General features: G+C 37.3%; 2 protein-coding genes across 14 annotated transcripts; one reads left to right on the top strand and one right to left on the bottom strand.

The window, feature by feature from the left end:
* Nucleotides 1-140: 140 nt before the first annotated feature.
* Nucleotides 141-19,914, top strand: LOC114323547 (Pseudouridine synthase family protein). Of its 13 annotated transcripts, none has more exons than XM_082873976.1 (15): nt 141-157; nt 310-499; nt 625-682; nt 1,432-1,459; nt 1,551-1,597; nt 1,691-1,781; nt 2,309-2,474; nt 3,024-3,111; nt 3,976-4,060; nt 5,217-5,292; nt 5,587-5,654; nt 6,477-6,546; nt 11,695-11,773; nt 13,807-13,900; nt 14,715-14,999. In XM_082873976.1, exons 2-15 carry the CDS (start codon nt 370-372, stop codon nt 14,805-14,807), a joined length of 1,173 nt encoding a protein of 390 aa, XP_082730102.1. In that variant the 5' UTR covers nt 141-157; nt 310-369; the 3' UTR covers nt 14,808-14,999. The 13 variants fall into 13 exon arrangements, 6 of the variants coding, with proteins under 6 accessions (XP_082730102.1, XP_082730123.1, XP_028126952.2 ...); XR_003651234.2 differs by lacking the exon at nt 141-157 and adding an exon at nt 19,500-19,914 and having other exon boundaries at nt 177-499; nt 14,715-14,857; XR_003651235.2 differs by lacking the exon at nt 141-157 and adding an exon at nt 15,020-15,051 and having other exon boundaries at nt 177-499; nt 14,715-14,857.
* LOC114323546 (uncharacterized) lies at nt 15,462-27,945 on the bottom strand. Its single transcript, XM_028271148.2, has 4 exons — nt 27,232-27,945; nt 25,994-26,851; nt 23,336-24,487; nt 15,462-18,854 (listed from the first exon to the last, which is right to left on the bottom strand). Exons 1-4 carry the CDS (start codon nt 27,374-27,376, stop codon nt 15,793-15,795), a joined length of 5,217 nt encoding a protein of 1,738 aa, XP_028126949.2. The 5' UTR covers nt 27,377-27,945; the 3' UTR covers nt 15,462-15,792.

Genomic DNA, 27,945 nt, shown 5'->3' with positions numbered 1-27,945 from the left:
TCCTCCTCCTTACTAATACCAAGAAATTACTAATCTCCTCCCTATCTCTCAAAACAAATACCCCATTTTCAATTCCCTCCTTACTGCTAAACCCGATCTCCTCCCTATAACCCCAAACAAAGAGGGCCTAAAGCCGTTCTTCACATGCTCCATTTAGGTTTAACCCAATCCAAAATATCAATAGTTTTATATATAATTTTTCCAATTATTTTTTTTTTCTTTGTGGAATAAAAATGATGAATAATGTTTTTTTTTTTTTTTTTTTTTTTTTTTGTTCTTTTCTTCGATTGAATTGATATGAATTTGAAGTCGTCTTCCGTCAACATTATCGCGATTCGCTTCCGTCTAGGACGCAACGCAACCGTGGATATGTCCAACACGGCAGAGGACGGTGATGCTCCACCACCACCACCACCACCAACTCGCACGTTCGGTGAGCCCTGGCCGGAATTCAACGACGGCTTAATCTACCGCGACACCCTCAAACCCTCCGACTCTGGTCCTCTCTCTCTCTCTCTCTCTCTCTCTCTCTCTCTCTCTCGTCTCTCTAATATATGTATTCCTGAATGTATGTATATCTACAGTATAGTGTAGACACTTATGGACGTGTGTTTAACTTTGCAGGTTTGACAGTGATCGAGTTTTACACCACTAAGCACGTGAATTCTGCTCCCTTGCAAGGGTGAGCATTTTATTTCTGTTTGGTTGCCCGGAAAAAAACAAAAAGAAAATAAAGCTAGGTTTACAAATTATAGTTAGTACTATAAGTCTCTAGTTGAAGCATCTCCAATTCTTACTATTTTTTGGGTCAAATTTAGGTGAAAAATTGGTTGAAAGTATATGGAACACTTCAATCCTTACTCTCTCTCTCTTCATCAAATCTTTTTGGAAAATTCCAAACTTATTCTAAAAATCTGTTTTAACCATTGTTGATTAAAACAAAAGGGTAATTCTTTGTTTGGGGTGTGTGCCATATGCTGAGGTCTTTGGCTTTGACCTATTGGGATGTTAGTTACGACTTGATTTTACACATTGCAGTGTGTGTTGGTTATTTTGATTATAATCCAAAAACTCTGTAGTTATTTATACTTATGTGGTGTTTGGTTATAATTTTTTTTTAGTTATGACATTTGTGGTGATCAACCCTACAAATGTCATAACTTCAATATATTACACACCCTTTTGAGGGTGCATACATAGCATTACCCAACAAGAAAGTATGACTGTTGGAAATTTGGTGGAGGATTTGATTTGTCCTTGATTTGGTGGAAAAATTGCCTCTCCTTGATTTGATACAGATTTGATGAAATGGTTGGAGCAAATTTTTAGCCATTTTTTCATCAAATTTGAATTTGATGAAGGATTGGAGATGTTCTTAGGGCATTTCATTTGAATAATCTTGTTTGGGTTTGGGCACTGATTATTGAACAGTTGGTTGCAGAGAATTTGCAATGGACAGGTTTGTTTCTCAAACGATGTTGAAATAGTTCCAATTTCAATGAGATTGTGTGGTCTGGTTGTTCTCAGAGTCATGTGTTGTGTGTTTGTAGGTAACCATTGCTGGTAGTGTTGTCACGGATCCAAACACGATTCTTGGGTATTAAGTCAATAGTATTTTGTTTTCATAATGTTATTGGTGTTGGTTCAACCATGGATTTTGATGTTATTTCTTGATGGATTGAATTTATAGAGTTGGTTCAGAACTAGTCTATCACCGACTTCCATGGAAGGAACCTGATGCGCCATACTTGTTGGAAGTGTTGTTTGAAGATGATGATTTGGTAAAGGAGTTGCGATCATTTATATTTATTTGTTTAATGTTTTAAATAATTGAAATTGTTGTATTCTGCCTTGTACAAGTTATACTATCTGTGACTGCTTTGTTTTTTTCATCAATATTCATAGACTTACAAAAATGGCATCTTTTCTTAAGCTTATAGTACAGTAGATGTCTCAAAATGGGCATCTTTTGTTATTGTTATATGCTGATTTTCTGACGTCTTATGATCTGGCATTATTAGTCTTATAAAAATAAATATATAATATAATATAAAATTGATTTGGCATTGTTAATATTTTTTTGGTTATAATTCAAGTTGGAGAATGTATGCATTGCAGCTTATGTACAGAAGCCTTATTGTACCTCCACTTTTCGCTTCATCTCCGTCATACTGTATAGACAAAGGATTGAGTTAATACAGCGAAATTGGAGTGGAGATGGGACCATTCCAAATATAATTTTTTGTTCAATTAATTTTTTTTGTCATTTAGTTATTGGTTCAGGTTGATTATTGTTTAATATATTCAGATTGCCATAAATAAGCCTTCTGGTCTGCAAGTTCTACCTGGAGGATTATTCCAGCATCGGACTGTTTTGACACAACTCCAATGGCGAGCAAGCAAACAGCACTCCTCATTAGCATGCCAAGAACTGCATCCTGCTCCTGTTCATCGGCTGGGAAGAGGCACATCAGGTTAGCATTTATGGGTGCATTAAGTATTGTTGCCCAATAGAATGAACAAATTTTTATATTCTTAGAAATTGTTCCTTAAAATAGTGTATGTCAAAATTTGGTTTAATACACTAAATCCTTAGCAAGTCTAGAAATGGAGGGAAAGTATGTTTTGGAGCCCACTGACTTGTCAAATCTATAGACTTAAGTCAGTTTACATCTCATATCTGGAGAGACGTGTTAAAAAAAATAATTGACAGAAGGAAAAGTAGAGTATTAGTTGGGTTCAGAATCTCATTGTTTGAGATAAGACCCAATTCTCAATAACATGGTAAGGCGGGCAAATGTTGTAGTAAGACAGTAATGCACAATAGATGGTGTCAGTTACTTTGTTGCTATGCTATATAACGCAGAAACATCATTTGATCCGTTGTTTCTGATTCCTTGTCCACTTCCACTATACAGTTATAAATTTTTCTAGTGGTTAACTCATTGAGAAGTTATTAAACAAATTCTGTTTATACTCTCATAATTATATATGAATTACAATCTTACTTTTTCTGTGTGTAGGTATATTACTTTGTGCAAAGACAAAACTCGCCAAAACTTGCCTTTCTGCATATTTTGCTGATGGGACATCTGTTGTTAGGGACAACAGGTAAGGGAAGAAAGAATATACTTTTCCTTTAAGAAAGAAGAAAGGATCTCAGGAACTGAATAAAAGAATCAGTGAGCATGCTGCTAAGGCTTATGTAGCTTTTCAAGGATAATTTCAAAATTAAAGGCACTCCTATTGACAATTGTGTGGTTCTTCAAAATTTGCAAATTTATTGGATGGATGTCAGCAATCGAGGAAAACTCTTTAATTGCCACAAATATGACAGTTGCCATGGACATTCCAGTACCAGTTCAACAGATGTCGTTATCTGAATCACTGCCAACCACTATTAGGCTTAGTTACCTGGACTGGCATGTACTTTCCCTTGAAGAGAGAGAATTTCTACTTTGGAAGACACCCCTATCTTGGAAGTCAAAGTGTGAAAATGATACATGCAACTTGATTTATATATATTAGTTCCATCCCCCACAGACTTGATTCCCAAGGCAACTTCCATTATTATTCTGTCAGTTGTCCCCAAACAGGAGGGGCTTAGGGGGAGATTCAAACCATAGTTTGTGTTAAACAGCTTGCTGTATAAAATATTGTGTGTGTTAGCTCAATGTGAGTTTGATTAGATCAGCCGTAAAATAGTTGTTTGAAATTCAGATCTTAACTGATTGGATCAGTTTTTATCAGACGACTAGGTGATAATCACGCTGCATTGGACATAATCTAAACATCAAGGTGTCTCAATTTTGTTTCAATCGTTTCTGATGTTGGAAGAGTTGATATTGTGATATTTGGGGTGTTTTGTATGTGTTATAGCTCTGTGTTGACTTTCCTTGGGTTTCCGTGCATTGTTGTGTTTTGGTCTGTAGTTAAAATATGCTTTGCTAAAAAATACACTCTTTCTTTGTATAGTAATACCAATGTGGTGATCAGCACAGAGAGGAAAATTTCAAAGATTTACCGGGCATTAGCATCTGGGATACTTGATGAGGATGAGGTAATGTCATTGGGTAACAATGTTCTTCTTTTGGGTGTTGTAGTCTATATTTGTAATTAGGGCCCTTGATTTTTTTTTATCCTGCTGCCTATTATCTAGGTTCTGCATAGATAAACAATTTATACCCCCATTATCAGGGGAGTTTTTTCCTAGATATGACCTTCATTTATTGGTTCATTTTTTTTTTATTGTCCAGACTGCATCCTTACATTTTTAAAGACAAAAATAGTTCAATTGGAAGCTAATATGAAGAGTTTCAATAGTTATATTGATTAATTTGTTTGAGAAGTGGTGAAAGTGTGTGATCCCCAAAAAATAAGATGATGTGCAGTCAGTTCATTATATGGAAGATGAGCTTCAGAAGAGAACAATAATGCATTTAAATTGGTAATGCACAGTATATGATACCCCTCTTTGAAGTAGCCATCGTTCCTAAAAAACCCAACATAACTTTTAATAAAGATATATGGAAATATTGAAAAATTCATGAAAGATAATATTATTGGGCTTTAAAAACTTAAAAAGAGATGGTGTGGTACAACCTGATAACTTTGGGTTTATTTATTTATTTTTTCAAAACAATTTTGTTGGTGGTCGTTTTTTTGGCCTGGGTTGGTGGGGGATGGGGGTATGCATTTGTTTTGTTTATGGCTTGGAAAGTTCTTTAATGGATTAAGGATTTTAACAAAGATTGAACCCATGATTTCTAGAATATGGATCATAATTAACTGTCTGAAGTTAAGAATATGGTAAGACAGTTCTTACTACAGAAAAGGCAAAACTTCCTTTTCCTATTAAAACATGGTACATGAATATCGTCTTCAAGGTGTAATCTTTTTATTTTCTTTTCTGTTCTAGCTCATTCAAGAAAGATTGTTAAACTAAACAAGGGCGGGCAAAACGCTACCCCATTGCCAATTCAAATTAGTTGTACAAGTTATATGGATTTTTCCTCCCCCAAAATTTATATCCCATCAGATTTTGATTTGTAAATCGTATTTTGTCCTGCAAAAATGGGTAAATTTATACCATCACCAAGCATGTTTTCTTGTATGATTTCCAATACATCTTGATACTAATATCTCCATATAGGCTACTCGTAGCTTTTGTTATGCAAAATATTCAACCCAAGTTAAAAGTAGATTTTGCATCATAGGTTGTCATCAAGCAGCCAATTGGGATGGTGCAGTATCCTGGGGTGGCCAAAGGGCTTTATGTTGCTTCTCCCTCAGGTTCCTTATTATAATCCTATAATTATTTTTCTGTATAGGTGCTAAGATGGTGTTCCAGATGGATGATTGTAATCATTTAGTCATGTTAATGCACTTTTGTGTTTTGGTTAACATTGCCATGAAATGTTTTATATATGGATATTTAGCTCTCACAGTAGTGCTTAATGATTGTTCTTACAAGTTTGTGTCATAAAATTTATGTATCTTGTTCTCACAGTAGTGCTTAAGTTTTACATGACAATATTGTTTACATTATTGTTCCCATAATTTCTTCCTTTTTTTCTTCTATTCAAGGGAAACCGGCTTTGAGCAAGGTTAAGGTTCTTGAGAGAAATGTACAAGGGAACTGCACATTGGTTGAGGTACTCAAGTTTCCAGACATTAAAATGCATACTAATAGGATTCTAATTATTATTTTTGATGAGTACCAATAGGTTTCTAATTATCATGGAGGGATCAATTTATTTATAACTCCTTAACCTAACACCTCAGTAGCAATAACAGATTTTTCCTGTTGGATAAGTACACTGCACAATGTTGCATGATTGCATCATGATAAATTAATTCATGAAAAGGTTTAAAGAAAAGGAGGGCTCCTTATAACAACTTTCAAATGCAAGTTGAATCCCATCTAACTTTTCTACTTTATTAGTACTCTTTCTTTTTATTATAAAACAATTGGGGTGATATATTAGGTGTTGCTGAGTGCAATCAACCTGTAGAAATGAAATTTCCATATTCCAACACCCCTTACTTTGTCATTCTATTTTCTAACTTGTCAAAAAATGTAATGACAAATTACAAGACATTGAGACATTAATCACAAGGCCCTATATCCATGTATTAAGATTCTCTTTGTTGCCACTTCAAATTAGTTTCTTTGCTAGTAATAATTGAAATCAATACCTGACAAGGTTAGTCTAGAGGCTGAAAAATGACACTCAACTAAATAATGTCAAACGTGTGCTCTGGTGTGCTTCATAGGTTTAGGTAAGGTCTGTCTACACTCTTTTGAAAGAACTTTATTCCACTCTTGCAATACGATGAAGAAAATATGTTGTTACTTCAAATAAGTTGCTTATGTTGTGTAATAAGAAAGCTTGTTTTTTTTTTTATTTACATATTTAAATGGATTAACCAAAATCTGCAGGAACAATATTATATTCTGCTGATTTGTTTAACAGGTTGAGATTCAATCAGGACGACTGCACCAAATTCGCATTCATCTTTCTTTTATTGGGCATCCTCTGATGGGTAAACTTCAATGTTGGGTATCTCTATTTTGAATTAGAATTTAATTTTGTCCAAGTTGAGTTATGACCTTTTTAAGATTGCAAAATGTTTTGTGCCTTCTTGTGAAAAAGAGTTGGCCACGTATATTTGTTGGAAAAACACAAGACCTGGAAAACTAAGGAGAGTTACTTTCCATTGTAATTTTTGTTGAAGTGATTGCCATTTTTTTAATCATTGCATGAAGCCATTTACAACTAAGGAGAGTTACTTTCGATTGTAATTTTTGTTGAAGTGATTGCCATTTTTTTAATCATTGCATGAAGCCATTTACAACAGTGTAAAATAAATTGATGTATTATTATTGATTGATTTTTGTGTATTGATTGATGTGTGTGTTGTGTATATTACAAGGAGTTATATAGGAGAGGATTTGGGAGTAGGTGAAGGTGGCAGTGGAGGTGGTAGGTGGAGTGGGTGGTAGTGGAGGTGGTAGGTGGAGTGGGTGATAGTATTTACTTTTACAATTTACATTAACAGCCCCCCTCAAACTCAAGGAGGATAGGTACTAGCCAACTTGAGTTTGGAGAGAGTAACAAAAACAGAAAAATAAGCTGACAATTAAAAATGGGATAGGAGACACTGTATGGTTGTGTCGGACCGTTGTAGCAGACAGTTTACAGGGTCATGTCGGACCGTTGTAGCAGACACTGTGTGGTCGTGTCAGACCGTTGTTGTAGAAGACAGTTTATGGGGTCATGTCGGACCGTTGTAGAAGGACAGTTTACGGGGTCATGTTGGACCGTTGTAGAAGACAGTTTACGGGGTCATGTCGGACCGATGTAGCAGGACAGTTTACGGGGTCATGTCGGACCGTTGTAGAAGACAGTTTACGGGGTCATGTCGGACCGATGTAGCAGGACAGTTTACGGGGTCATGTCGGACCGTTGTAGCAGACAGTTTACGGGGTCATGTCGGACCGTTGTAGAAGACAGTGTGCGGTCGTGTCAGACCGATGTAGAAGACAGTTTATGGGGTCATGTCGGACCGTTGTAGAAGCTGACCGGAATCAATGTCGGGACAGTTTACGGGGTCATGTCGGACAGGTGTTGAAGCTTGTGGTGGTGCACCAAGGGGGCGACTTAGGGAGTGCGCCATGGTGGCTTGGGTGGTTCGCAGGGTGGCTTGGGTGGTTCGCAGGGTGTGTAACCGTGCTCACCATGATATATGTATAACCCCCCCTCAAACTCAAATAGGTGGGAAGATAGAAACCTATTTGAGGTTGAAAAGGGATTGATAAAGCTGACCGGTGTATAAGACACTGTATGAGTGTGTATATAGGCTGCTCAAAAGATATACATGGATGTAGATATCGAGCCCTCAAAAGTCGTGCCCTCAAAAGGTGTGCCCAATGCATCAAAAGGCGTGCCAAATATGATGGCGAGGCACGGGAGTACCTTGGCTGGCGTGCCCGTTTGTCTGGTGTCAAGAGGCGCGCGATGCGTGTGGCTGCTTCTGTGTCATGGTCTTTATAAACCGAAGCGGAGGAGGCAGAAACTGAGACAGAAAAACTGAGAGAGACCTCTGAAAAATTCTTCGTTTTGCTGAGAAAGAGAGGTCGTTTTGCTGAGAGAAAATGGCCTCGTCTTCCCGTGGACTGCTCACCCTCTTTCCCGATCTTAATGAGTCCACAGGAGAGAGAGCTGGTGCGGTGGCCAGTGAAACTCAACCAAGCGCTTCTGGTTTTGCTCCGTTGAACTTTCCGATGCAGTCGGTGGAGCAAAAAATGGCAGTGCAAACGGATGTGGAGGCTAATCAGTATACTTTGAAGGCATGTGTGGAGTCCATGACGGCGGTCACAAATTTGTCGCACCGGCTGCAGAGCAGGACAAATGAGGTGCAACAGTTAAACTCCCAGCTGGCTCGGCTCCAACGCATGTATAAGGATGCGCGAGCAGAGATAAGCGTGCTAAGGGCAGAAAACAAGGAGCTGAAGCGGAAGGCCACCGTGATGTTCCGATTTGGAGGTCCTCCATATGCTGCAGTGGAGGAGCAGGGAGTAGTGATCAGGCCCAGTGGAGTGGGAAACACGGAGGCAACACCGGCAAGGGCCGCCCAGGACGGAGGCAAGAAGAAGAGACCGGCGGCAGAGTAGAGAAGAAAAAATCTCGCTGTGGGTGTGGTTGATTGGTTTGTGGTTTTTTTTTTTTTTTTTTTTTTTTTTTTTTTTTTTTTTTGGTGTAAAATGGTGAGCGGGGTGAGCCCCGACATGAATAAAAAGAGTTTGGTGTGCAGTGCTTCTGCTTCGGTTGTTTTTTGTTTTTTTTTTTTTTTTTTTTTTTTTAAGTAAAAAAAAAAAAAAATGGGAGATTCAAATGTGGTGGGGCGGGTCTGACCACGAATGGAAAAGGAAAAGGATGGGTTTGCTTTGTGTGACTTGGGCTTGTCAAAAGATGGAATAAAGTAAATATATAAAAAAAAAGAAAAGAAATAGGAAAGTAGATGGTGGTTGGAAAGTATATATATATATATATATATAGATAAAAGAAAATGGATGAGAATGTAGGAACTCGGAGGAATAATAATAATAATAAAAAATTGAAATCATGAATTGGGCGGTGATAAAAAAATATTGGTTAGAAAAAAGAAGGAGGTGGAGAACAAGCATTGTCAGGACCCGAATAATTTAGAAAAAAGAGGGAGGTGGAGAACAAGGGTGTGTAAGGGGCTCACCAACTAAGTGGTTTTGTTAAATAATAAAAAAAAAAGAACCACAGGGCTCTTTGGTTCTCTCATAAAGCATCAGCTTGTAACTCATCTCACCCTTGGTATTGCCCTCCGAGGTGTTCTGGAGTTACTGCGTAAACCTGCAGATTCCAAAATGTTTGTGTTTGGGACCAAAGCTCTGGAACAGTTTGTGGACCGTTTGATTGAGTGGCCACAGTTCGCCGGCATGGAAGCGCTCCGAGCGGGTGGCGGAGCCGGAGAGCGAGGCAAGAGCTCTTGCTTCTGAGACTTGGAGGACTGGATGATGACACGCCTGCGAGAAGTGTGTGGGCCGAGAAAGGAAGGGAACATCCAGTCGCGGTCGCCCTGAGTCCCGAAGGGGTCGGTGTTGGGGGAGGTGGTGTCCGGATCGAATGAGCGGTGAGACGACGGCGTTGAGGTGGAGATGCGACGGACGGTTGGGAAGAGAGGACCCGGGAAGTGAGGGGTCCGACTATCGTCCGCAATAGTCCTTGATTTCTTGAGAAGTGGCCTTTCGGCTTTGATTGGGTTCGGAATAGGGTTGGAGTTGGAGTCTCCATCGCTCTGAGGTATTGCAGATAGGTTGTCTGTGTATGAAGAGAGAGAGATTTGGTTGAGGGAGAGAGCCGTGGGCCTTGGCAGCGGATGGAAGGTATGTGTAGAGGTCCGGCGGGCGGCCAAGGCGAGACTACCGCCCGCCGGTGAAGCAGAATGACTAGGTTGTTAACCTTGCTCTGATACCATGTAAAATAAATTGATGTATTATTATTGATTGATTTTTGTGTATTGATTGATGTGTGTGTTGTGTATATTACAAGGAGTTATATAGGAGAGGATTTGGGAGTAGGTGAAGGTGGCAGTGGAGGTGGTAGGTGGAGTGGGTGGTAGTGGAGGTGGTAGGTGGAGTGGGTGATAGTATTTAGTTTTACAATTTACATTAACAAACAGGATATTGTCTCTCTCTTATGAGTTATTTTTATATCAAGACCAAGAGTCATGGCGAGCTTTTATGTTGTGGGACAAGCTTTTACAATTGAACAAGATTTGTATTGGTCTTTGACTAATCACTCCTCATAGAGCCTTAAAATGCATAAATTGATTTACAGCAAGGTAAACTTTTTTTTTTTTCCTTTTTTCCCTGTTCCCGGCAGCATATACTCTAGGCATGGCCAATTCTTGTATTCTGACACAAGACTTGCATTTGATCAGAAAACAAGTTGAGATGTGTCATATTATTCTTAGACTAATTTCTAAATTGCAGTACCTTTCTTCCAAGTACAGAATCTCATCCTTTAGATAGTAAAATCACCTGAAGGATATGAGCTTAGGAGTGGTATGTCCCCAATGTTTTCTTCTTCCATCCAATTGCATGGGTTTATCTACTATCCTGATTGAACCAACAATTTTATTTAGGGTAAATTACAAATATACCCCCTGAGGTTTTGCTTAAAATATGAATTGCCCCCTGTAGTTTGGATAATTACAAATATCTCCTTGTCAAAAATTTTTATTTAACAGAATTAATTGAAAAAGTGAAATTTCTAACTGTTCACCTATACAATAATAAAATTATCTGAATTTATTAATTGAAATAAAATTTTAACATTGTTAAAAACTGTTAATTAACTTGATGATTTATATACTCTAGGCATGGCCAATTCTTGTATTCTGACACAAGGCTTGCATTTGATCAGAAAACAAGTTGAGATGTGTCATATTATTCTTAGACTAATTTCTAAATTGCAGTACCTTTCTTCCAAGTACAGAATCTCATCCTTTAGATAGTAAAATCACCCGAAGGATATGAGCTTAGGAGTGGTATGTCCCCAATGTTTTCTTCTTCCATCCAATTGCATGGGTTTATCTACTATCCTGATTGAACCAACAATTTTATTTAGGGTAAATTACAAATATACCCCCTAAGGTTTTGCTTAAAATATGAATTGCCCCCTGTAGTTTGGAAAATTACAAATATCTCCTTGTCAAAATTTTTTATTTAACAGAATTAATTGAAAAAGTGAAATTTCTAACTGTTCACCTATACAATAATAAAATTATCTGAATTTATTAATTGAAATAAAATTTTAACATTGTTAAAAACTGTTAATTAACTTGATGATTTATTAATAAAAGGACCTATTTGTTATGAAATTAGAAACGTTGGGGGGCATAATGTAATTCCTAAAATCACAGGGGATAATTTATAATTTAAGTAAATCTCAGGGGGTGTGTTTGTAATTTATCCTTTTATTTATTATATTGGGTATCAAATTGATAAGTTTTTTACTTTATATTTTGGTTTTATTAATTGTTTTTCTAATTCAATAGTTGACATGTATTTACTATTTTGATTTAATTTTGTTTTAACTTAACATCAGTGGTCAGCATTTGACAGTTATTCTTTGCCCCTTTTCCACATAGCAGGCGATCCTCTTTATGTTACTGGTGGACAGCCAAAGTGCCTTGATGCTGAAGTTGGAGATGAAAGTTTTGCTCAAGACGGGTACAAAATTGTTATGTACACATTTTTTTTTCCGTCTTCCTTTGATTATAGCTTTTTTACATGCAAACCTTCGCCACAAATTGGTTGGAGGACTGGAAACTCCAATCTATGGACGCCTTTTTTGGTTTGTTGTATAATTCAGAGTTTTAAAAGGCTTTCCTGAGGCTCGCCTCGATGCTCGCCTCGTCTTGAGGCTAAGGTAAAACGCATCAAGACTTTGATTTTTAAGCATTACTCCCCAAAGGCTTACGCATCATAGTTTGAGACATGCGCCTTAGGTGCACTTTGTACGCTTTTTGCGTATAAACATGTGAGGAGTATGCACATGCAAAGGTTGCCTTGGGCTTTTGTTAAACTTAGTCTATTGGATTGTTTAAATATAAAAAAATAAAAAAATCCCCTTTTTGCAACTATATTTTACAAGAAAAATTAAGTAAATGATCAATCAAGAAAAAATACAGTTAATGGTCAAGTAAGAAGCTCAATCACTGAAGTTAAGAATATCAATTTCACTTTCAGTGAAGGAAAACTTCCTTCTATGCAGTAAAATGTTCAACGCATTAAAGCGAAAAATATTTACACTTCTATATTTAATTTAATTTTTATTTTTTTACTATTTTAAAATATTTAATTTTTTCACTAAATATTAAAATTTAAAATTTGAAATGCTTATGCCTCAACGCCCTGAGGCTTACGTCTCGCCTCATAAGGGTAAAACGCCTCGAGGTACGCATTCACCTTTAAAAACTTTGGTATAATTTAATGGGGTGGTGATGTTTTTGGCTTGGGGGGCTTTGAATGGACCGGTGAAAGTTATAGGTGACAAGATAACAATTGGGATGACAAGAATGCTAAGGTGGATGTGTAGCAAGACTAGACAAGACAAGACAAGACAAAATTAAGAATGAGTGTATACGGGAATGGGTAGGAGTAGCACCGATAGAAGATAAGTTGAGAGAGAATCGATTGAGATGGTTTGGTCATATTCAACAAAAACCAACAGAAGCAGTAGTGAAGAGATGCGATGCTGTAACGGTAGATGGAAGTGGTAGGGGACGGGGTAGGCCTAGATTAACGTTAGTTAGTATTGTAAATAGAGATATGGATCTACTTAATTTGACTAATGAAATGGCTTTTGATAGGGCTGCGTGCGGAAGAAGGATTCATGTAACCGATCCCATTTGATGGGACTTAAGGCTTGACTTGGTTTGGTTATAGCAGTAACATATGTGGTGGTTAAGACTAGATTGGTGATGGAGTTACTGGGAATCTAGTGGTTATGGTAATGAGCATATGGCTACTAATTGTCAGCAACAATGGTGGGTTAGTGCACATTGAGGTGCGGGCAGGATGGAACAATATGATTAGTTAGAGAGACATGATGATGGTAGTTGAAAAGATGGTAGCTTTGATGATGGATGATTAGGTGGAGGTGAGCTGTGATGTATATTATATAGTAAGGGCAAGAGCAGAGAGAAGGAGAAAGATGACATTGGACTTAACTTTTTCTTTTCTTTTCTTATTACGGAATAATATTAATGTGTGGGGTGAAAATGAATTAGTGCAATTGTTGTTATTTATTAACACTGTTTAGCTGAAATTTTAGAAACCCAATGGGAGGTCCTTGTCATTGTCAAAAATCTTCGAGGCCATTGTAATTTACCCAATAAACTTTGATCGGTTTATGCGCATAATCCCAAACTACCTTGTGCACTTTCAGACATTGAACAAATTACATAGACAATTCTGTAATTTTGAAAACAGGTCATTTTTTTACAAAAATGCTAATATCAAAGAACTTTTCCTATAACACCCTGCTTTCATTCTGAAAGAGTACAGTGATGTCATGTTATTTATTCATCAGTTCCTGTGATTCTTCTATTTCAAACATTTGAGATTTTGCGGGTTTAAGTATTAATGGTACTGCTTTACTTGTCAGAATTATCTCAACCTCGCATAATTTCAAATTTGTTAGGTACCTTCTTTGACTCTCTTCTCTATCTTGATTTGACTTCGTTTCATGCTTTGCTTAGAGGGTACCAGAGGCCTGTGAAACCTGTTCCTGGAGACTGTGGGTACCACTTGCATGCGCATCAACTGGTTCTGTCTCATCCAACCATGAGTGAGGTGAGGTAACAAGTATCGAATATTATAAGCTTTTAGAATGTCAATTATAACTCCACTCTCAAGCATACTTTTGTTTACCGGATTGCTGAAAATGACAGTAAAACATGAATTTTTCACGAGATTTCTTTGCATGTCATATGTTAATAATAATGCTCTTCAGACCTATACAGGTGTCCCTAAACCTCTGCCCCGGATGATTTACTAACCATGAGGGGAAGCGCATTTATGGAACTGCAGCTTATGTGTGTATATATATTGTAATATTTATATGAAATATTCACGTCCAGTAAAATGTCACATATAATGAAAGCTAAGGGAATAATCATTTTGAATTGACACAATTCAAATTCATTATTCTTTTGACTGTCCTGAAAAAGATAAATGCCATTCATTTTTGTTCTTCTCAGATTGAAACCAGATACTGACCTGTAAAAGTAATAATCTGGCGAATAGCATTTATCTAAAATTTTGAATTTATCTGCAGAAAAGTACTTTTGTGTATCTACTAATATAAAGAAACATCTAAAACTTTTGGATAATCTGTCGAAACAAGTAGGTCCTCAAAAGAATGCTAGGTGTTGTAGTAATATGAACTTGAGTTGTGCAATCAAAACACTATTGATGAAATAATACTGCATTGCTAGCGAAATAGATTTAGCAAGAAAACAAATGTACAAAAAGCTAGTAAACTATGTGTGTTTATTTCTTGATCCGCTCTTCAAGTTCTTCGATCATTTCCTTGATACTTGTAAGCTATTACATAAATTGTTTGGTGAAGCTGAAGATTTTTGCAAATTTCTCACTATTATTGCAGGTGATTAGAATCGCTGCGCCTCTCCCCTCTGTTCTCCGAACGCAGGAAGAGAGCAAAGAAATGAAATTGAGTGGTGGAGATAATGGCAAGTAGATTTCTGATATGCTCGTATTCCCAAGCCCCATGGAGCTTCGGCACATGCGGTAGGTTGTCTGGCCCTTCAATCAATCTTGACTTAAATTTTTTTGTTATTTCATTTATTTTTGATATTCCAATGTATAATACAAGTGGAGATTACATACATTTATGTTCTGATTTATCCAAGAATTAATTGGGACTTGAACATGACTTGTGACTTCCAGCAGGTGATGAAAAAGCAAAAACATAATTCTAGGTACTATGAAAACTTGCCTACAATTTTATTATGATAATGATAGTGAATTGCATAGTATAGATTTAAAGTTAATTTTACGATGAAAGTTTATGGTGGATTAAAGATTTGAAGTTAACTTTACAATAGAAGTGTATTGCGGATTATAAGTCAAATGAATCTAATCTTATCCACATATTTGAAATAATTTTTCTAGGTATGTAGTACAATTGAAAAGCAGTTTATAATTAGATTTGACCCATGGCAGAAAAAAATTTCAAAACTTATTGCACAGAAATGAAAGGAAAATAATCAATTATTTTTTTGAAATTTTATTATTTTATTTCTGAAAACACAAAATCGAAGAAACAACCACGATCAAACGATTAGATGTTATGCCAATAGAAATAGAAATAGAAAAACATGGGGAAAAAACATGCAGCAAAAAGGCTATTTTTAAAACAAATGTGTAGAGAGATAGGAGGAAATAAGGGATTGAATGCACATAAACCCAGCTTGCTCACCTCCACCCAAACCTTTGACAGATTATTCCTGTATTATCCACCAAATACAACAAATACAAAGCTGAACTAAACTATTGCAACCATCTAAAATTCCAAAAAAAATAAAAATGACGGATACAGGAGACCCAACCCGTCCACTGCCCTAACAATTTTGCTCCCGCAAATGAAGTTACAAAAACTATTGTACAAGACGACAAATAAACAATTTGCCGCAGAGGTGAGAGAAGGCCTTCTCTCCAAATTTCTACATCCCTACATCCCCCTTACCTCTCCAAGATTCCTCCTCTCTGATAATGCCACCCGTCTGACCACCAAACTGTTCGGTGGATTTCACATAATGCATTTTGATCGCTGCCACAGGGTCCGAAACACCACTGGTGGTGCACGCTCCGCCAACAAGAATCCCCCCTCTCCCCACAACGTTGATTCCAACCATCCCACCCCTACCCTGTTGTTGTATACTCGAGACAGCCTCGTACCCATTCCGTCTTTGCATCTCCGAGAACAACATTTCTCCTCGTCGCTGCTTCATATCGACTTTAAATGGCTGCATTCTAGCACCACCCTCTTGGCTCCTCCTATAGAACTGATAATCTGCCACTCCATTGCTGCTAGTTATCTCTCTGTTAGAAAAAACCGTTACACCATTCGAATTGCATTCATTACTCTTCACGGCCAAATGCAATGGCTGCTGATTGTTAGACGACGAAGTAGGGTAATTACTGAAGGCAGCCGGATATTTTGCCAATAAGATACCCGAGTCCGGTAAAGTCGAAAATCCAGTCCGTATTCTATGACCATCCCAGAAACCGTAACTCCTCGTGGGCACATTCTCAATTCCCAGATGATTATTCTGGTCAAGCTTTGCTGGAACTGAATTTGAATCTGTACCATTGATTTTCAGGTTCGAATTATGACTGCTCAACTTAGGATTTTGAACCCCCTTATCTTCATTCTGTTTTTGATGAGATGACGGGTTCGAATTATGACTGCTCAACTTAGGATTTTGAACCCCCTTATCTTCATTCTGTTTTTGATGAGATGACGGGTGAGTCAAAATCTGACCAAACAGTTTCACATCACCATTCCTGGATGGTTTTTCCGTGCCTGACGAACTCCTCCATGAAGGGGGTTTAGAATGATCACTTTTTTGTTCTTGGGACAGGAATGGAAGCTGGGCTACTGAACTATGCGCTTTTGAACTGTTACACTTCTGAAGAAAACATTCCTGCGATAAATACACATCAGCATGGAAATTTCTTTCAATCTTCGAGAGGCTTTGAAGTGGAGCCAGTTTCTTGGAATCGACATCAATATCAATACCCCCATTCATCTCTTTCTTCATAGACACCTGTAATGGATATCCCCTGAGAATCTGGGAGGAGTCTGTACACCCCAACACAGAATGGCCAGACTGATGCTGGTTATAATCATCCAAACCAGCTGCTTTTTGACACGGCTTGTCGCTGACCTTTTCAAAATCCAGTCTTAATGGCACATCTGGGTTGAAAGTTTTCACATTTACGAGAGAAACATCGTGCTCCAAGGAGATGGCATGAGGCTCTGATGGAGGATTTAACTCCAGGGCAATCTTCTTTTGTTTGTGGTCAACATCAAATTCCAATGGAGCAATTGTATCTGCAACAAGAATGGAAGCGTTTTTGTTCGTATGCAAGTCTTGGTCAGAGCAATTTAAATCACTCGGGCCACTTGTATTCGAATGCCCATTTTCCTCCTGCTTATCATTCAAATTGTTCTCTGATGCCGTTTGTTGGCCCTCCAGTTCCAGATCTACAGCTTTGGCATCACCCTCTGCACCAGACACAGATATGCCATGATCATTGGCCTCTTTAGCCAATAATGATTCTCCAGCAGTCGTGCACTCAGCATTAGCTTCATCTCCTCCAGCTTCAGTATCCGGAGACACAAGAACACTATTGACATTATTTTCCATCTTAATAATGCCATCAAAATCTGACTTTGGTTTACCCTCTGCCTGCTTTTCATCAGTAACCATATTCTGTGACTGAAGCTCAGGATCTTCACAATAAATTTCTCCTGTCCCATTGTTCTCTGATCTGTTTATATCAGCCTGTGTGTTCATGATCTCTGCAGGATCGGATTCAAAATGGTTTACATTCAAATCAGAGAGCATCATGTCCTTGACTATTTTAGACCCCGATTTCTGACTGCAAGTAACTGAACCAGCCTCGATAACACAAGCGTCTTCATTGTCGCTCCCACTGTCATTAGTATCATCATTTCTTGGCATTCCTTCATTGCCAGACCTAGGACCAATTGTATCCAGTCCAAGGCACTTCCGAGCCTTGCTAAAGAAGGCCTTGCATTGATCCATGGACTTTGTTCTCACACACCTTGAGATCATTGTGAAATCTTTACCATAAGACGACACAGCCTGTATGAAAATAGACTTTTCCTCGTCTGTCCAGTAAGTAGGATCCATCATCTCCCCACAACTCTCATCTGAACAAGTATCGTTGTCGACGTTCTGTGTAACCTCAGGTGTCAAAGGCCATCTCATCAAAGAACCGACCTTTTGCCACTTCCCGTCTCGGTAGATCTCTCCTGGGTCAACAGAGCTTGTGGTGCAAGAACTCATTGCTTCTGACGATATTGCACCATATATACCTGCCAAGACATCAGCAGCCACAGTTTCTCTTTCATTACCGAAGATATCAAGACTACCCGACCTCTCTAACATGCCATCATCACCTTGTGATGCTCTATAATTACTAGTGACCCCCCTTAAGAACCTTGATGTACATTTCTGCTGATTTTCCATACCATCATCGGCATTAGCTGCAATAGCTGAAGCAGCACCCAACATATCAAGGGATGCAGCATTTGTATCACGATTCCACCGTTTCCCTGATGTGACCAGGTAGTTATTATTAGACCAGGACTTTCCTTTCTTAGAAAACTCCGACTTCTTTATCTTAACAAAACAATCTGACTTGTGGTTTTTATAGTAGAACACAATGCAATCTGCAGTTGTCTTGTGATCAAGAAAAGAAGCAATCTTTCCGAAGTCTTTCCCAAAAGTGGCAAGTTTATCCATGAAAATGTCCTTCTCTTCTGTTGTCCAAGGGTTAATCGTAGCCCTTTCCTTCTCAACAGCACAGGGATCTTCAACTAAGCCATTACTTGAAATGAAGCTCGACCCCTTGTCCAATATCAAGGCTGGCATTTTAAGGTGATTCCTGCAAAGCTTGACCTGTGAATCTGAAAGCAGCTTACTTGTAAAATTAATGATCTCGGTCGTAGAAACTAGGCTCAAATACCCACCTGCAAAGAAAATTCCAACCGAATCAAAACATGAAAAGGTAGATCATAGATTCAAAACAAAGTCAAGGCAGAAAATTAACTCCATATCACACTAAAATCTAGAAACACTGTAAAAAGGTAGTGCTATGCAGACATATATACACACAGCCAAAATTTAAATTACAGAAGGTGAACATTAATAAAGATTAAACTGAAATATTAATTAGCAACATCAATTAACAACAATCAAATACATTTTCAGGAGTCAAAGAAGCGTCTATAGAAGATGAGTGATACCATCCCTCCGCTAACCTAAATTTCTTGAGTGATACCATGCATCATGGAACATCCCTCAGCTAACCTAAAAATTTCTTCAGTTTTTCAGTCTTCAATTAGCCTAGCATTGTAACATTTAGCCTTGGAAAGGAAAGCAAGAATGCATGTACCCCTTGCTGTTCAAATCTCATCGGTCAAAAACTTCTTGTATATCCCAGCTTGCTCTCTTTCTTATTTTTATAAATAATGGGCAAAAACTATGTACACCAGATGCATACAAAAAAACTCTCCCGAAAAGTCTACAAGGGAAAAAGAAGAATGCATATTGCAGCTCACTCTCTTTCTAACACTGTACACACTCAATTCTGACAAATGCTCTACCTTGCACAGGCAGCAGCATTACCTCAACCTTTACAGGAGGGGGCCATTCAGATAAGCCCATCATGCCCATGTATGCGCATCTAGATCCATATTAACCACATTGTCCAAAAACAAATTCACTACTAAAAGACCAGTTCAATGAGAAAGAATGCAGGACCATGGTATAAGAAATTATATTGAGTGTCACTTGATACAAGAACTTTTGAAGGGCAAGAGGAGCCTATAACTAGAATCAAAAGTAATTGTTTTTTGTTTTGTATATTGTTTTCTGGGACAGTTAATCACTCTTTTACTCAATTTTGGGTATTTGTAGAACTTTAATAGGTTTATGATGTATAGTTGACAGTGTCTATTGTAAATGGGTTGCACCCCCTTGGTGTACCCTTTTATAAAATTATAATAAAAACAGCAAGTTTCACTGAAACTCCGCTGAAGACCATGTTTGCAACATGTATTCCCATGTCTCCTATAAAATGCATCACGACAAATCAACATGTAAATTGGACGCTGACCTTGCTCCTTGAAACATCATAAATCCTCTGTATGTCACAGGACACACCGGCAAGTATTTCACCAATAAAAAGCTTCTATAAGTAAAATTGGAATCCTCAAAAATGCTCCCATGAAAATTATTTACTTCACCAAAGTTGGAACATTATAGAAAAACAATGACATATAGCAGGAGTTATTCATAAAAAAAAAAGAAGCTCAACATGAACACCTTCCATGCAGCCCAGTAGCATGGCATGGAATGATTATCTCCAAAGCCGTAGGAAATGATGCAACCATTTGCCTTAAGGTTATTAATACTAGTGCCCCCCCTCACTTACATGGAACATAAACTCCGATCACATAAGTTCACAATAAGGCTTGCAAGAAAATCAGTAGAGACATGTTCAAAAGAAGAATCTTCCCCCGGCAGGGACATTTACACCCCGACCAAAAAACAAAACTTTCACAAGCAAGCATAGTCCATTCTTGATCCCTCCGAAATCAAAAAATAATACTTACATGACTGGAGCTTCTATATAAAAAATTTGCATTTTGAAGATCTATTCAAGTCAGCCTTCTTCAATATAACTATGTAAATCAAGCCTCATATTCTAACAAATCCTAAAGAAACTATGCAAATTGATGGGGCAGTTTATTTATTATTTTGTTAGTAACAAATCCTAAAGAATCAAAACCTTTTTCTCCAAAATAAGCTTTCAGGTAAAAAAAACGTTTGCATCTTCCCTTTTATCATTAAGAGCTTTATGACTCTAGAGAATGAATTTCATCTCTCTATAAATAAAACTACTTATCAAAACAGTTGCAAAGGCAATCTTTTCAACCTACTTTTTCATCTTTTCAACCTAAGATCAGTATTCTCTTTGGCCTTTTGAGTTTCTCAGTTTCTTTTATTAAAAAATAATTGCTAAAAGACCTGAACTGGATCATTGTATTTGCAATAATGACGTTTAAGGTCAGTAACATTGGAATGCATTTAGTAATGGTCCCCCATTGGATCATTGCATTTGCAATAATGATGTTTAAGGGCAGTAACATTGGAATGCATTTAAGAATGCAATGAAGCATAGCAGGGTACTGTAATTTGCTAAAATATCATTTAACACAAAAAAATGTTTCCACCGAGTTCACAAGATTCCAAGACAATGTTTGAAAGAGTAGAATCAGGACAATAGAAAAATTATGGGTGAGTTTGGTTTGTGTTTTGAGATAAATTTTCAAAAAAAAATTTGGGGAGAGTTTAGAAATTTTTTTGGTTTGTTTGGTTGTATGTTTTGAAAACAATTTTGGAGTTTAGGAGTTTGGAATGATGTGATATTTTGTTATAGTTGAGTAAATGTGTGTGAGAGAGAGTGATTAAGAAAGAGAGAGGAGAGAGAAAAAGTGATTTTGAATTTTTTTTTTCAAAAAACTTGAACCAAACAAAATTTTTCTCAAAAATTGTATCTTGAGATACAAACCAAACAAGCCCTATACATTTTCACCCTTTTCTAAGAACATTTGGAAGTTCTTCAGGCTGTGTTTTGTTCATGAATTTGGGTAGGGATTTGGAAAGACAGAGAAAAAATGTAGGTAAAATGTGAATAAAATATTGCTACAATTCACACACTTTTTCCTTTTTCCTTTCCCCTTTCCCTTTTCAAATCCCTACACAAAACCGTGATCCAAACACAGCATTAAGAACCCATGAAACAATGCATTCCAGGTGTAATATGCATTTAAATTGTAAGTCACACAGTTGGAGCTTGCTTAGAAACTTGAATACTTCTAATCTTTACAAGTTCCAAAAAAAAAATTCAGAAGTATAGATGAAATGAGAAAGTATAATGTAAATGAAAGTAATAAGTGGATTGGTTTTACTTATTGGGGAGGGGGCAAAAAATGCTATAAAGTCATCATGTTGGTCTAAAAAAGGAAATTGTGGACGCATATATATTAAACAGGAAAAAGGAGGGAAAGATATGGGAAGCTTAAACAAAAACTTCCAAACAGATAAAAGAGACCTAAAGCCAGTGGATAAAAGCCTTTATAATCTGAAACACAAGCAGAAAGAACCTGATTGGAAGGGTATTGATCTCTGTTATTAGAATCGTACGATTCGCGATTCGAATCGTATGATTCGATTCGATTCAGTAAGTAATCGATTCGAACAGGTTGTGTGAATCGCAAATAGCTATGAATCGTCGGTGAATCGGTGAATTGAATCGGTGAATCAATTCAATTTGCTAAAATTGATATTTGGCTTTCTTTTTTGAGTTTTTATTGTTAGAAAAGGGTTCATACAACCTTTTTAAGGTTTCTAGGATTACTATATGTCATCTTTTGACTTTCTCTTCCTCCCTATTTACTCTCAAATACTCAAACTTTAGCAGAAAAAAGAAGAAGAACTTTCGCACTCTCAAATACTCAAACTTTAGCGGAAAAGAGAAGAACTTTCTCTCTCTACAATATTCTAGACTTACATATTCAATTTTATCTAAATACTTGCATTTACAACATAAATTTTTAGAAAGCATCAAGTGAGATTTTTGAAAAAGTCCGAAGATTTTGATTTTTTAACCTAATAAAAAGTTAAAAACATTGTTTTTGAGTTATTGTGACTTGGAAATTGAAAGTTTTTCTTCGTTTGCTTTCTTCATTAAGAACGGTTGATAATAAATAGCATCTAAAAGGGAAAAAGGTGAAGTGGTAAACATTAGAATCAATGTTAACTTCTTAAATTTCTTACTTAGACCACATGATCATCATTTAAAACAATGGCCTTGTTTGGTTTGTGTTTCTCAAAAAATTTTGGAAAAAATTCTCTACAAATAAGTTTTCAAAAGTAATCAAACTAAACAAATTTTTTCAAAAAAATTTTTCAAAACTTGTTTGGTTTACAAATTTTCCAAACAAATCTCTCTCTCATACACATCAAATCAATCACTTTTTCCAAAACTCTCTCTCAAAATAATTTTTCAAAACATCTTTTGATAAAAAACCAAACCAAACAAATTTTCGTACTTTTTATCTCAAAACATGTTTCTCAAATACAAACCAAACAAGGCCAATATTTTTGGTGATTTGTGTCTAAATATTTCATATTTATTAGATATATTTAATATCTAAGTGTGTAAATATATTTTCTATATAATTAAGAAAAGGTGACCGAATCTTTACGATTCACGATTCAATTCGATTCGCGATTCGGTACAATACCATTTCGATTCACGATTCGAATCCCGATTTGACAACTATGGTATTGATTAAACTTGGATATGGTTAATCCCAACGGTAACAAAATAAACTGCTAACACACACACAAAAACAAAAAGGTAAGGAAAGATTATTCTTACCAGGAGAAGAAAAACGAGAACGAATGGAGGACCGATGCTTTTGATAGCCATTATACGGCGAACGCGAACAAAGTTCCATTTTTTTCTGAGATTTTGCTCGATATTTCCTTATAGAAAGCAATCGCATATCTTCCTTCCAAAGGTGTTGAAATGCCCTAAACTTGAGGGTGATAACTCTCTCCTTAAATCTTAAAAATCGCTTCCTCTTTGCAAACTTTTCCTCAATCAGTGGATCATTCTGCAAGCTGGAGATGCTGGTGGTTCTAAAAATATCAATATGACATTGACCAGATGGCAATAGCTTATTAAATACTTCGGAAGCTCTATTTGCAGAATCTTTGTTGGACGCCAGTATTAGATCATACAATGTGTCCTCTCTGTCGCGACATAAACTTGTAACAACAGGAGCAGCACAACTCCTGCTAGTTGTCAGTTGACCACCACCCTCACAAACAGATAAGCCTTCAATCTTTTCCTCATTGGAACCATTCACCTCCTGCTTTCCAGATTTACAAGCATCCAAATCACCAGAGCTCTCACCATGCTTCACTGATTCAGACAGGGTAACAGCCTCAGCTGAAGAAAGTGGGTCAACAAATTTAAATGTTACAGTGCCCGGACTATCTACATCCTCATCTTTAACTTGTCCATGTTCTTTGAAGCCACCAACTGCCTTCTCCACAATCATATCTCCAGAAGAAACAAGCAGCAAGGGAGCAGGTCGAGGAATCGCATCAGTGGTAACAACTAGTTCTTCACAAGGTGTTGCTCGACATTCCCTTTGCAAAGAACTGATTACTGCCGGACAAGGACAAATGTCTTCAGACTTAGATATCAACGACTTCAATTCATTTTCAAGCAAATCAATTTCAGATTCAGTCATCTCCAATGCCTTTGAAATGCCACCCTTCCATAGCAGCAACTTGTTCATAGCAGTTGATCTCAGAAAGCTAGAATCCACTGAGCCTTGATCATCAAATTGAAGCAATTCACCAATCGAGGAGCTTAAATTAGCAATTGGAGTAAGCTCCAAATTCTCTAAATTAAAATCTGTCCCCTCAACAATATTCTGAGAAAAGAGCCTTGGTGAACTGCTTAAATTACTAGTATAATTATCAATATTCGCTGCCTTGGCAAATGGTTTATCCTCCCCTATTACAATAAGATAAAACTCAGATGCTCAGTAAATGAAACATTTGGAAAAACTAATATAATGAACTTATAGTCCGTGAAAGTCAAAGCAGTTAAAAAATTAGAGCATAGAAAGACCAGTGGATAAATTTTTTATTACATAAAATTACCCCTCATGAAAATCGAAGTACATAGACCTACTCACAAAGACCTATAATATATGTTTGAGCCAAATCCAGAATAAGGAATGCAATTTCTGTGAAACACCATTAATATTAATTATATCCGGACTAGCCAATTACAAACATTATCAGGTCATATTCCTTTTCTCCAAGTAAAAATGCTCCTAACAAAGAGCTGCAGGGCACGCTCATCTAAAACAAAGATGATGCCATTTTTAGCAAACATTACCTTAACTTATTATGAATAAAGGCATTTAAAATCGCCATAAAACAAATTTGGCACTATGGATTGTTCCTTAAGGCTTGAAACTTGAGAACTTCATGGCAAAGGTGTGATAAAATTCAATGTGCCCTATCATCAAGATGTTGAAAGAAACAATATGACAAGAATCGGAACCAAATCTAAATCCACTACAATATTAAAGGAGAGGAGAAGCTGAAGGATAACCTTGGTTCATCTGCTACAGTTAATTTCAAGCACTTTGGCAAAACAAATACAGAGGACAAAAAACATGACAACATTCAACCGATATTTTCATATCCTGATCGTAGTAGTAGAAGTGATAACACCACCATCTTGCAGGAAAAAAAGTGTGTTTTTAGTAAAAGAAAGTACTAGTGTAATCACATGAATAAGTTCTCCAACTCATCAATCATCATTTTACCCATAAAGAAAAGGAAGACTAAATTCCTAAAAAAATAAACATTTAAATGTTAGTTGGAGAAGAAAGCTCACAAGAAATGCTAACTTTTACTAGTAATATGATTTTAAAAAAATAAATAGAAAAGAAAAGAACAAGTGATAATATTTATTAAAGAAAAAAAGATATTGACAATAAAAAATAATTAGTGCCTCAACTATGCCCATTTCTCTTCAACTCTCTCTCTCTCTCTCTTTCTTGGAAACAATCTCTTCCAAAATGGGGTAAGATTGTGTACATCTTATCCTCACCCGATCCTACTTTAGCATTAGGTCACCCTTTTAAGAAATAAATCTACTTAGATATTCATAAAAGTTGTAAAAACAACTTATGGTTTCAAAATATATTGTAGTGTTTCAATGTGTTTCAGTGAACACTAGAACTTTAGATGTCCATTAGTGTTTCATGTCAGTTTTCTAGGAATCGGAAGTATTTCATCCATTCCACTGGAAATGAAACGAGATTTAGTTCCTTGGATATTACATATTGTACAGTATAATAACAATCCAGTTTGGTTAAATGTATCACGAATCTGATAATTCAATTAATCTGAGTTTTGGAATAATTCTATAAACTTTCTCCTTCCAATCATGCAGATAAAACAAAAAATTGACGAAAGAACTAGGTTGAAATCTGCATTTTACCTGGTGAGGAACTGCAAGCAACCGACGAGGGCGTAGCAGGGGAAGCACAGTCTGATAATCCTGTAACTCTAGGGCTTTTATCAGACAAATTTAAGATATGAGAATGCAAAGTTTCTATGTTACCACAAACAACCATTCCATGTTTGGTTGCACTATCATCAGGGCCTTCAACTTTCTTCTTCTCATACTTAGCCAGCCCCTCACCCCAGCCAAGCCGAGGCTTCTTCCTGGAACTTGCTTCTTCCCATGGAGCAGCTGATGTCGCACACCCAACAGCATCCCCTGAAGGGGACTGCACAGGGGTAACATTCCTGACCTGCACCTCAACTTTCGCTTCTCCAGAATCCACTCCCATGCTCTTTGAGCTGCTTGAATGACTGAATCCCGAACCCCGCGACGACATGCTCCCTGAACGAGTCCATTTAAGAGGCTTCCAATCGATCGATCCCATCGAATTTTCTCTGTCAAATCTCTGGCCTGTGCCCAACCCATTGACACTACCTATCTTATCATGCTGATCTTTAAAGTTAAGTTGTTCCCATGTGTTTACAAAGTCAGAATGAGGATGAGAATTGTATGTTAACATATCATCGACTGACCTCTGATAACTCACGTCAAGCGGCCCGCCAGGAGCAAACGGCCATGAACCATTTCCGTTTTCCCAGGAGTGACCTTTCCAATCCTTCTGGCTGAAGGACACCCTATTTTCCCTGCTATTCCTGCTGTACTTTCCATCTCCACGAGACCCAGATGGCCGGCAGCCCACGTCATCCAGATTCTTCTCATTCGACCGAGATGGTGTAAACCCATGGCCAAATTCTTCAGGATACATGTGCCAACTACCCTGCTTTCCGTGACCTTCAACATCAAGAAAGAAAAAGGAAGGAGAAAAAAAAATCAAAGCCCCAAAAACCATAACTACAATTTCCCAAATTCCAACATACCCATTGCAGGAATGAAAAGCTCAGATCTAGACTATAATGAAGAATAACTGAACTACCTACGCAAATCATCATAAACAACCACAGATTCGTTCGAAACACAATAATATATATGTATTTAGTGAAAGAGAAACAAAAAGCTTAGCGAAAACTCAATTCCTTAAGAATCTAGCTTTTCTAGGGCTTGCAAAATTTGACGATTCGACGACCGCCGCAACAACATCACGATATTGAATGAAACCCTAGATTTAGAACCAATAATAGAAGAACCCTAGATTTGGAGCTTAAAATTCTCACCTGGAGGTCTGCTGCGGAACTCGCGGTGGTGAGGAGTCTCTCTCCATCTGGACACAGACCCTAAGGAGTCCGACGACCTCTCATGCTTCCTCTCCTTGAAGAAGTCCTTCCGATCCCAAGGCACTGGTTCCGGCGCCGGCGGCATGAAAATCCACAACACAATCGCATGGGGCACAACCCCCGAACGATTCAATAAACCTAGGGTTTCACAATAAACACGAAGCGAATAGAGAGCTTGAGGATTGGAGATTTCTAAGGTTTCGAAAAAAACCAGATCAGAGCTGTGATGATGTGTGGTGCCCTAGGCGAATTAGGGTATCAACAATCGTCCGTCCGTTTGTTCTGATATTCTTCGTCTCTCGGGGGGGAAGTTTCTTTCTCTTTCGCTTTCTCTCTCTAGATTTCTCTTTCTTTGCTGTGGAAAATCTGTCGATATACAACGTGGGGGCCAAAGAGAGCCTAGACTTGATGAGAGAGAGAGAGAGAGAGAGGGAATTGTAATGGATCTCAAACGGCTCTATAAACCAGAGTTTAAATTTATTTTCCCGTCCGCTGAAAAAATAAAATAGTTTAATGAAAATTACGTAGATATACCTTGAGGTTTTGACTATTTACATTAAGTGCAACTGGGACAGGTTCACGGGTTCGAACAATCTCAGTTCCAGTTATGTTGAGACTTACGTAGGTTTGCTCAACTCCGAATTGTAACTTTTG

This window comes from Camellia sinensis, chromosome 1, assembly GCF_055761805.1.
Source record: "Camellia sinensis isolate YWXY chromosome 1, ASM5576180v1, whole genome shotgun sequence".
Lineage (NCBI taxonomy): Eukaryota > Viridiplantae > Streptophyta > Magnoliopsida > Ericales > Theaceae > Camellia > Camellia sinensis.
This window is presented reverse-complemented; position numbering and strand designations above follow the sequence as displayed.